The 10460-nt window shown below is 37.1% G+C and overlaps 2 protein-coding genes and 1 pseudogene across 2 annotated transcripts; all 3 read right to left on the bottom strand.

The window, feature by feature from the left end:
- Nucleotides 1–397: 397 nt before the first annotated feature.
- On the bottom strand, nucleotides 398–1291 carry LOC122077111 (rust resistance kinase Lr10-like). Its single transcript, XM_042642916.1, has one exon. It carries the CDS (start codon nucleotides 1289–1291, stop codon nucleotides 398–400), a length of 894 nt encoding a protein of 297 aa, XP_042498850.1.
- A 4713-nt stretch (nucleotides 1292–6004) lies between these two features.
- Nucleotides 6005–6211, bottom strand: LOC122072157 (annotated as a pseudogene).
- Nucleotides 6212–7497: 1286 nt separating this feature from the next.
- On the bottom strand, nucleotides 7498–8888 carry LOC122083934 (rust resistance kinase Lr10-like). Its single transcript, XM_042651914.1, has one exon. It carries the CDS (start codon nucleotides 8658–8660, stop codon nucleotides 7659–7661), a length of 1002 nt encoding a protein of 333 aa, XP_042507848.1. The 5' UTR covers nucleotides 8661–8888; the 3' UTR covers nucleotides 7498–7658.
- Nucleotides 8889–10460: the final 1572 nt, after the last annotated feature.

The following is a 10460-nucleotide window of genomic DNA, read 5'->3' as shown; positions in this document are numbered from 1 at the left end:
CCCCAGTCATAGGCTCTTACGAATCGACTAGTTTCGAATGTATGAAAGATAAAAATCCTATCCCTATTGTTGTTTCCACGGGCCCTCTCATTGGCCCCTGTGCTTGTGTGGGAACCGCATTCTGAAAAAGAAAACTCTTCCCCACCCCACAAACCAACCCCCCCAAAAAAAAAAAAAAAAATTTCTTAAAAGGCAAAGGCAAGTCAATTAAAATGGAATTACACATTGAAGTTAAGTTCTATGTAACGAGATTTGACCGAAATCCTCTTAATCTGAGATAGAAGATAGTTGTTCTTTTGAGACAGAATAATTGCTCGACTCAAAAATGCTCAGAATTGCTCAGAGTCAATTCTGGGGTAGCAGACACTAGATGTTGAAGGAGGAGACTTAATTTCAGTTACTCCAACATCCTCACCACATCTCTCATAAGAGGTCTTGAATCCGGCAGGTACTGAACACACCACAAAGCCACCATTGTCATCTTCTCTGCCTTCTTTCTATGTTCCTCTTCAATCCCAAAATGTTCCAAAAGTTCACTTAACTTCCCTTTCTCAAACATGTTCCAGGTCCATCTTGGTAGCCAATTCTCAGGCTCACTAGGATTAGAATTGTGGGTTTTTCTCCTACCCAGAATCTCAAATAGAAGCATACCAAAGCTATACACATCACATTTATGAGTCACTTGGTATGGCATGTACAGCTCTGGTGCAGCATAGCCTGGTGTCCCTCTATAATTTGTCATGGTTATATGGCTACTATCTCTATTCGGAAACTTAGCTAATCCAAAATCCGCAACCTTGGAAAATAGTTTTGCATCAAGGAGGATATTCCCTGGCTTTATATCATAGTGAATAATTCTTCGGTAACATTCTTCATGCAAGTATACAATCCCTTTTGCTGCTCCAACTGCTATTTCGTGCAGCTTCAACCATTCGATTTTCTGGTTCGTGTCGAACAACCACCCATCAAGGGACCCCTTGTCCATGTACTCATAGACAAGAGCTTGCACTGTGGAATCAAAACAAAAACCATAGAGTCTAACCAAATTGACATGATAAGCTCTACCAATTGTGCTTACTTCTGCCATGAACTGCTCTTTAGCTTGCTTGTCTGAAGCTTTGTCAAGGACTTTGATTGCCACTAGTACCCCATTTGGGAGCTCACCTTTATAGACAATACCAAAGCCACCGGATCCCAATCTTGTTTTGTAATTCTGACTAAAACCAGACAGCTCTTGAGCTGAGAACATGATGGGCTTCTCCTTGGCAAATTCACTGGAAAATCTCTTCATTGTTGCTTCAATTTGTGGGTCAGGAACAACGGAGGAATCCGGTGGTGTTGGATTAAAGATGGGTCTTCCGACATTGCCGATTTTGATTTGGGCATACGGCGTAGCCCTTTTTGTAGCCCTCTTCAAGCATCTGATTACTATGATTACTATTGCGACGGAAGCGATAGTAACAACTACTACATAAACAGAAAAAATTAAGAAAATATGATCTTTAGAGATTTGATCAACATCAGATTGGAAGCTAGCTAGTATGCTTAATGAAGATTCACAGATCCAGAGGCAATGAAGTTGCAGCTCAATCAAAGATTGATCATCCATCCACTAGTAAAAAACCAAAGGGTGTGTTGGATGAGATCTTGAGTTATCAGATATCTCCTCATACCAAGACGTGGCTTGGATATGTCCAAGAGGGGTCCGTGAAGCCAACATGAATAGGGTTGCAGGAAATCCAGTTAAGTTTGTGAAAGAAAAGTAAAGGGATTAGCAATAGTGGGCATACCAAGACTCGAATCCATAATCAGCCGACTCGAACAGTGATGGATTAAGGGCATTTTCACCACTAGGCTACGGATTGGGACAGAATGATTTAAAGGAAGGATTTATTTGTTGGTTCCATTTAGTCACTAATAACCAGATATATAAATATATATATATATATATATTTTATTTGATGAGGATGAAACAACTAATAAGTATACTTTTTGATAACTGCAAATAGAAAAGAATGCTTACAAGGAGTTTCTATTGAAAGAAAGAAACTAAAAGAGCTTACTCAAACTAACAATGCCGGCCGTGCTTGGGAATGCGCTCGAGGAAGACATCTCTTTGTAGGTAGATTATTGAAAAATAAAATCAAAAAGCAGGCAGAGGAGAATGAGCTAAGTCTAATTACTACACTAACTCAAAAAGATTACAAGAATAAGAGGAAGACAGGAAAAAGCTAATGCCGGTGGTTTGATGAACAAAAAGATGCAACGAAGAGAGAAATAAGGTCTTGTAAAAATGTATATCTTACCAATAGATAACTTGATCTTCATTTGGAATTTCAGTTTCTGTGTCAAAACGCAGTTTTTAAACGAAAAAATGTTGTTTTAAAATTTCAGATTTTTATCGGGAAATTTTTTTTTTTTGTTTTGTAAAATGGAACGAAACTGGGAAGACGGAACTCCATTTTGGAGTTCCGTCCAATCTCGTTTTTTCAGTTTTTTTTTCACTTTTTGTTCCAAAAAAACAGAAACGAACCATAAGTGCGCCAAACAGAAGATTCCGTTTTTTCGTTCCAATAGAACGAAAAAACTCCAGAAACGTTTTTTTAGAACGATACCAAACGGGCCCTAAGTCAATGGAAAGTACTTGGGGGAGTATTTTTTTGGGTAAGACAGTTGGGGAAGTTTTATGTTCAAGGTTCTACGATCTTGAGTTCATAACTTAAAATAAAATTCAAATACCCAACATGGGATGCATTGCTCTATCTACAGAAACCCGTGAAACATGGCACCCTTGGTCTGGCTGACCCACTTTAAAGAGACATCCTATAAAAGTAGCTCAATTTTAAAAAATTACTATATGGATGGAAATTCAGAAAATTCGAAGTTAGAAATACTTAGGCTCTCTTTGGTATGATTTTTATTTGTATATATTAATTATTTTCTAGAAATTATTTGTGACAATAAATTATGGACCAAAAATAGTATTCGTTTGATTACTATTTATAAAATAGATTATATAATGAGAAAATAGGTTTCAGTTTTCACCTTCAACTTTGAACTTCAAGTGAGAGAGATGAGAGTATTTGGGGTTTTTTATTGGAAAAGTATAAAACATGCTGAAGTTACCTATTTATCATTAATTTTGAGTAGTTTGGCACACATGCTCATTTAAGGTAGCAAAAATCAGCATAAATGATTTGTTGCCACAAATCACAAATAGCTTGAGAGTAAATTTTTATTTGTGATTTATTTTAATTTATTACAAATAGAAATAAGTGCTATAAATTATACCAAACACTTGTAAAAATAGAAATAAGTCAAATAAATACAAATGGAAATCAAATCAAAGATAGCCTAATGAAGATAAAGACAATTTATGGTTTGAAAAATCCCTTGTTACAATTGTTTTTTTTTTCTTTTTAACTATAAATTATGGAATCGTCCAGTGAGATATATATGCCTAAGAAATAATCAATTGAAAAATACTATAAGAAATGAAATGTCACAATATTTTTCTTTTTTTACATGTCCAAGTGATGGAAAACAAAGAATATATTTTTACATATCCACTGAGTTTGACAACATTTTGAACTAGACAGCCTACCCCATCTGTAGCTGCTCTTAATCTGTTGTTGCTTATTTAAAGGCTGATCTCGGGCTACAAGGGTGTCTGGGCTACCTATATATCGGGCTTGGCCACTTGTTTGCCAAATAGGATAGATTCTAAAGGTGAGCCTATATGTATACCAACCCCTTGGTCCAGACAAACATTAAAGGGAGAGGTAACCTCCAGCCAGCGAGTACTAATTCAGGCGAATGGAGGGAATTGGCCATTTTGAATCTTCAAATTAGGTGGGGAGAAGGGATTTTGAAGGAGAGACTCTTACGGTCCGTTTGATAACGTTTCTGTCATTTTTGTTTCAAGAAATGGCAGAAACATAAATTTTCATTTCTAGAAACAGAAATGGAATTGAAGGTATTTGATAAGTCATGTTTCTAGAAGTCGATAGTAACCAACGAAAGAATGGCCACGAGTAGTTTTCAGAAACGGCGAAACAAGTAACTTGTTTCGCCTGGGTCGTTTCTTGAACCATAAATAGGTAGAAATTTCAATTTCAATTTCTGAAAACAAGTGAAACAAAATAGTTTTATCAAACGTTTTTTGTTCCGTTTTTGCCGTTTCTAGACATAGAAACGGCAGAAATGCGTTTCTTGAAACGTTATCAAACGGGCCCTTAGTGTGCTTTTTTTTCTGGCAATATTTTTCCCAAAAATAATATATATATAATTAATAAATTGTTTTAGGAAAATTATGTTACCCCTATTTTTAAACCTTATATGATATATCACCCTAATTTTCTAAAAAAATCAACCGTACTCTTGAAGCCTAATACCATTAGTTTAGAACTAGAAAAAGACCCTTTTCACCTTATTATATTTCTTTATATAACAAGCAATTCTCAATGTCTTAGTGGGACCCATTACTTCTTCCTCCTCCTCCTTTCTTCTTCCTCTCTTTCGAAAACGAGAGCACCCAGCCCCTTGGCCTTTTCCTCCCTCCCTTGTCCCTAGCTACCCTTCTAAGAGACAACAATCTCAATAAAATATGGTTCAGAACTACTTGGTCAAACCCACTTATCAAAATATCCGCCACAAAGAGAAACAACTAGGGGTGTCAAGCAGTCGGGTCGGGCCGGGCCGGTCTTGGTTGGGCTTATTCGGGCTCAACCAATTGCTAGGGCTACACCGTGAACGCCAGTTTAGCTAAACAGGCTTAGCTAGCAAGGGCATGGTACGGTTACTAATTGGGCCGATCGGTCTCAGGCTTTAATGGGGCTACTATAAATGGGCTTTAACCAGGCTATAGACTTATTTAACTTTAAACGGGCTTTAGACGAGTCCTCTTTAAAATTTGTCTCTTAAATGTACTTGAAGAGGAATACCAACAAAATGAGGCAAAGATGGTCATAACAAAGAAAAAAATCCCATAGTTAAAATGGATTAAGCCAAAGATGAGCAAAGTAACTAAATTACTAAGGTACTCGATCTTTAACCCACGGAACTCAAAGCAATTAAACTATGCATAAAAAGATGAATGTTCATATAACAATTACCACCATCTCAATTGTATATATCACATACCCTTAGCACTAAATACAAATAGTATTAAAAAAAATAAAATACAAGTAGTATTAAAGGGGTCGGGCTAGGTCGGGCTAACGGAGTCGGTTCAAATCAGGCTTGTAAATGTGTTGGGCCGGTCGGGCACCCATCTAGCTAGGTGGTTGCATCGTGTACTACCTATTTATAAATGTGTCATGCTCAAGCCCGATATGTTTATTAATCGGGCCAGTCTAGGTTAGGCCATAAACGTGTCGGGCTCGGAATTGACACCCCTAGAAACAACAATCTCAATAAAATCTGGTTCAAGGACTTGTTACAGTTCTCTGAACCCTTAAGGGGGTGTTTGGTTTGGTAAATCAAATGGTGTATGTATCGGATATGAATGTCAATCTTTTGATAGACATTCTTCTGAATTATGTTTCTTTTTGAAAAATCGTTTGGTTGCCTTAAGGTTAGTACATGTTTCTCGCAGGTTGAGATATTGGCTTCCGTAAAGAACGTCTTTCCGCTTTCTCCTTTTATACTAGGTAAAAAGGTTGCTCAAATCTGAGTTTAAGTGTTGAGGTAAACTCATATTTGGAATACATCATTTGTAATATGGTCATTCATGGGAAGTAGGATGCTCACTTATGAGGGTCATCCTAGTGGAACCAAACATCTCCAAAAATTAAGAATTATCATTCTAAAGAATGTCAGCCCAAAGATTTACAGAAACAAACACCCCCTAAAGGGGCCTGTTCTGAATTACTTCTTGATTTTCAAACTTTCTGTATGAATAAAAACTAATTAATTTATGAATTAACAAAAACATTATTTTGCCATTCTCTTGCAAGACCTCCAACTCTAATTAAACCCATAAAGGGGGGCAAATTATAACACCTTAAAACCCTAGCTTGGTGCAGTATCAGTGCCTGTGTTTCACATTATACCTCATGGTGTTATCGGTCTTCATGCGGATCCGATGAGGGTTGGGCTTGTTGTGCCTCATCTTCTTCGTGAGCTTGTTCTTGACTTTTAGGTTATCTATAGTTGTGGTTTGTGATATTGAAGTTTGTCTTGTCGTCTCTGCTCTATTGTGTATAAACATGTTGTGATATAATACTCAGATATATAAGATATGTTGGACAGTTAAACATATATTTTTTGTAAATATGCTAAGTATCAATAGAAGTTCACCAGTGGTAATCTCTTACTGTCTATTATATACTTATGGATTTTTCAGTTCATTATATAACTTGTGATCTTAAAGTACTTAATCGGAGATCGTTGTTGGATTATTGGATATGAGATCTTGTCTATGTGTGTGTGAAAGTGCTTGTGGTGTAGGTATTGTGAGATAGCTCTGGGAGAAATATATTTTATGTGATTGAGTTCTGTCTAGCAATGAGGGTATCTATGGTATACATAGTAGCTCTGGGCAGAATCGGTTGACTATGTCTGACAATGAGCCACATTACTGATGACTTGGTAAAAGAAACAACTGAGGGAATTTTTTTCTTACACTGATTCACCCTCTCTCATTGTTAGTTGAGACTCAACACTCTTTCCACAAGGAGAGATTCGTAAAATCCACTTTCACCACACAATGTACTTGAAAAATCTAAACCTATTGTAAATATTGATTCCCATATTTTTAATGATTGGAAGGACATATCTAGGTTCTTAAAATGTACAAGTCAAGTATGAATCAAGATAAAACCTTGTTTATTTATTTTTTGATAAATGTTTAAATAGATTGAACCAAAAAATAATTTTCTTCTAGTTCAGAGCTGATAGGAAACATCATGTACTCGAATTGTTTGACCAAAAATTGAATTGGATTAGAGTCCTTTCCTATTATTATCTAAAACTGCATCCCCTTTATTTAATGTGTCTGAACCAACTTGAACTGGGTTATAGATTATTAGTTACGAATTTGGGAAAGGGTTACCAACAGCATTGAACGTAACTTACTGCTTAAGTTATTACAAGATTAAGATTATTAAGCATAAGTTACAACATGATTTACTATGGGAATTGGTTGTATTAATTGTATATGAATACAAGTGCATAAGTTAATTGACAAACTTTTTTTTTTTTTTTTGGAAAGATAAGTTACCAAATTCATGGCCATGGTCCTTTTATTCACCAGATGCATAGTAACATAAAATTTTCTGATTGACAGTATAATTTACCTCATAATGCAAATAATTTTTTCTAATTGAGAGTACAATTTGTCTTGCAATGCAAATGAAAATTGAAGATTTTGCTTCACTTCACAGTATAAAAAATAATAAATTAGGGGATAATGACCTATGCTCCTTGACACAAGCCCTTTCAAAATGACTCATTTGCACCCTACGAAGATGAAAATCCTATTCTTGTTGCTGCTTCCATGGCGCTCTTATTAGGCCTCGTGTACCGTCTAGTGCTGGTGCTGCACTCTCAAGCAGAAAACTCTCCCCTAATAAATTATCTCAAGAAAAAAAATCAACAATAATGGAAATACATAGTCAAGTTTAATTTTATTTAATGATATTTGATCAAACATTCTCTTAATCTCTTGACACAGAATAGTCCGAGTCAGAAAAGATGGGAGACAAACTTCGAGTAGCAGACACTAGATGTTGAAAAGGGTTTGGAGGAGATTTAATTTCAATTCCTCCCTCCAACAGCTTCACCACATTGCTCATAAGAGGTCTTGAATCCGGCAAGTATTGAACACACCACAAGGCCACCATTGCCATCCTTTCAGCCTTCTTTCTATTTTCCTCTTCAATCCCAAAATGTTCCAAAAGTTCACTTAGCTTCCCTTTCTCAAATATCTCCCATGTCCATCTTGGTAGCCAATTCTCGGGCTCACTAAGATTAGGATTATGGTTTTTTCTCCTTCCCAGAATTTCAAATAGAAGCATACCAAAACTATAGACATCACATTTACGGGTCACTGGGTATGGCATGTACAACTCTGGTGCAGCATAGCCCGGTGTCCCTCTACAATTTGTCAAAGTTATATGGGTACTATCTCTGTTAGAAAGCTTAGCCAATCCAAAATCCGCAACCTTGGGAAATAGTTCTGCATCAAGTAGGACATTCCCTGGCTTTATATCATAGTGAATTATTCTCTGATGACATTCTTCATGCAAGTATGCAATCCCTTTTGCAGTCCCAATTGCTATTTCGTGCAGGTTCACCCATTCGATTCTCTGGTTCTTGTCGAACAATAAACCATCAAGTGACCCCTTGTCCATGTACTCATAGACAAGAGCTTGCACTGTGGAATCAAAACAAAAACCATAGAGTCTAACCAAATTGATATGGTAAGTTCTACCAATCGTACTTACTTCTGCCATGAACTGCTCTTTAGCTTGCTTGTCTGAAGCTTTGTCAAGGACTTTGATTGCCACTGGTACCCCATTTGGGAGCTCACCTTTATAGACAATACCAAAGCCGCCGGATCCCAATCTTGTTTTGTAATTCTGACTAAAACCAGACAACTCTTGGGCTGAGAACATGATGGGATTCTCATTGGCAAATTCACTTAAAAAGCTCTTCATTGTTGCTTCAATTTGTGGGTTAGGAACAATAGATAAACCAGGTGGTGTTGGATTTGATTTTCCAATTTCGATATGGGCATATGGCGTAGCCCTTTTTTTTGACCTCTTGAAGCATCTATATACTACAATTATTATTGCCAGGAAAGAGATAGTACCAGTAAGTGCAAAAACTGCAAAAAAGAATAAAAAGAATACATGATCTTTAGAGATCTGGTCAAAATAGGTTGGAAATCCCTTCACACTTACAATTATAATTGTTAATTCAATTTATAACAAAATCTGTAGGAAGAAAGAAATTTGAGAAAGACTTCAAGGCCATGACAACATTGCACAGCCCATTGGCCTCAAATGAGTTTGTGAGTTGAAACTTGTACAAGTGCAAAAGAAATATGGGACAATCTTCAAGCAGTTCATGAGAGTGACCAAAAAATTTAGTGACCGTGATGGGAGACCACTGAAAGCAATGACAAAAGGGGTGAGAAAATATTTGTGCCTAGAAAGAGTTGTTTCAAAAGGAAAGGGCTGATCAGAGAAAAGGTCACAATCACATCAAAGGAGTCAGACTGTGGAAGAGGTTCTTCAAGATAATGAAACACTCCTTATGACCATTGCAAACACAACGTCACTGAAGGAAGTTGAAAATTCAAATGAGAGAGAAGAAGAACAACAGGAGTATGATTTGGAGGCTGAGCTTTACATGGAAATGAAAGAGCTTTTCACATGGCAGTGAAAGAACTCAAAGCAAAGATAAAAAGAATTAAGATGCTTGAAAGCCCATTAAAGGAGACTGAAGAGATAGTCAAGTCAACTGAGAGATACAATTGAAGAAGCAAACTGCAATCTATCCTCAAAGGAAGAAGAGTGCATTTTCCTTAAAGAACAAGTAGAGATCCTAATAAAAGAAGAGCGTGGTGGTGTAGAAACGCAACCTTAAAATGATGCAGAAGATAATGGAAAAATAAATTAAACAATGTACACAGATTTTACGAGGTTCGGCAAGGTTGCCTACGTCCCCGGTGAGATGAGATTCTGCTTCACTATCAATGAAGAATAGGGTTACAACGCTCGTCCTCACACCTCTCAATATTGCTTGCATTACAGAGAAAGAAACCCTCGCTACAAATATATAGTGAAAAAACCCTAATCTGGATTAAACTACAATTGCCACCCTAATCCGGATTAAACTACAATTACCCTCAAATAAAAAAATTCGACGGGGGGCTGCGCCCCCCTACACCTCCTGCTATGCAGGGGGCCTCCTGCCCCCCTTGCAACCCCCACGGCCCACTAACCGGCTAGCGGGACCGCCCTCCTACCTGTCTAGGTGTTGCACCAGTACTTCCTAGATTAAACTGTGACGGAATACAAGACATCATACACCAACAGGTGGTATACAAAAGATGAGCTACTTCGATGCTACATCATCCCTTCCAGTGAAGATTCATAGATCCAAAGGTAATGAAATTACAAGGGGTAATGTGTTGGATGAGATCTTGAGTTATCAGAGATCTCCTCATATGAAGCTATGACTTAGATATATCCAAGAGGGATCTGTTGTGTTTTGGAAGGTCTGAGAAGGGAAGATCCTTCGGTAATATTTTTCTAACAAGATCCTCAAGAGTTGTGAAGACAAAAGGAAAATGGATTGTAGGAAATCCAGTTAAGTTTGTTCGGAAGAGATGAATAAAGATGGCTTCACCAAAGTTAGTCATCAAGAGACAAATAAGTACAACAAGACTGTCAGGCAGACAGAGACAAGGTTTTAGATGGTATTGCTATGGTTGCAATAGTTATGGGCAC

This window comes from Macadamia integrifolia, chromosome 1, assembly GCF_013358625.1.
Source record: "Macadamia integrifolia cultivar HAES 741 chromosome 1, SCU_Mint_v3, whole genome shotgun sequence".
Taxonomy (NCBI): Eukaryota; Viridiplantae; Streptophyta; class Magnoliopsida; order Proteales; family Proteaceae; genus Macadamia; species Macadamia integrifolia.
This window is presented reverse-complemented; position numbering and strand designations above follow the sequence as displayed.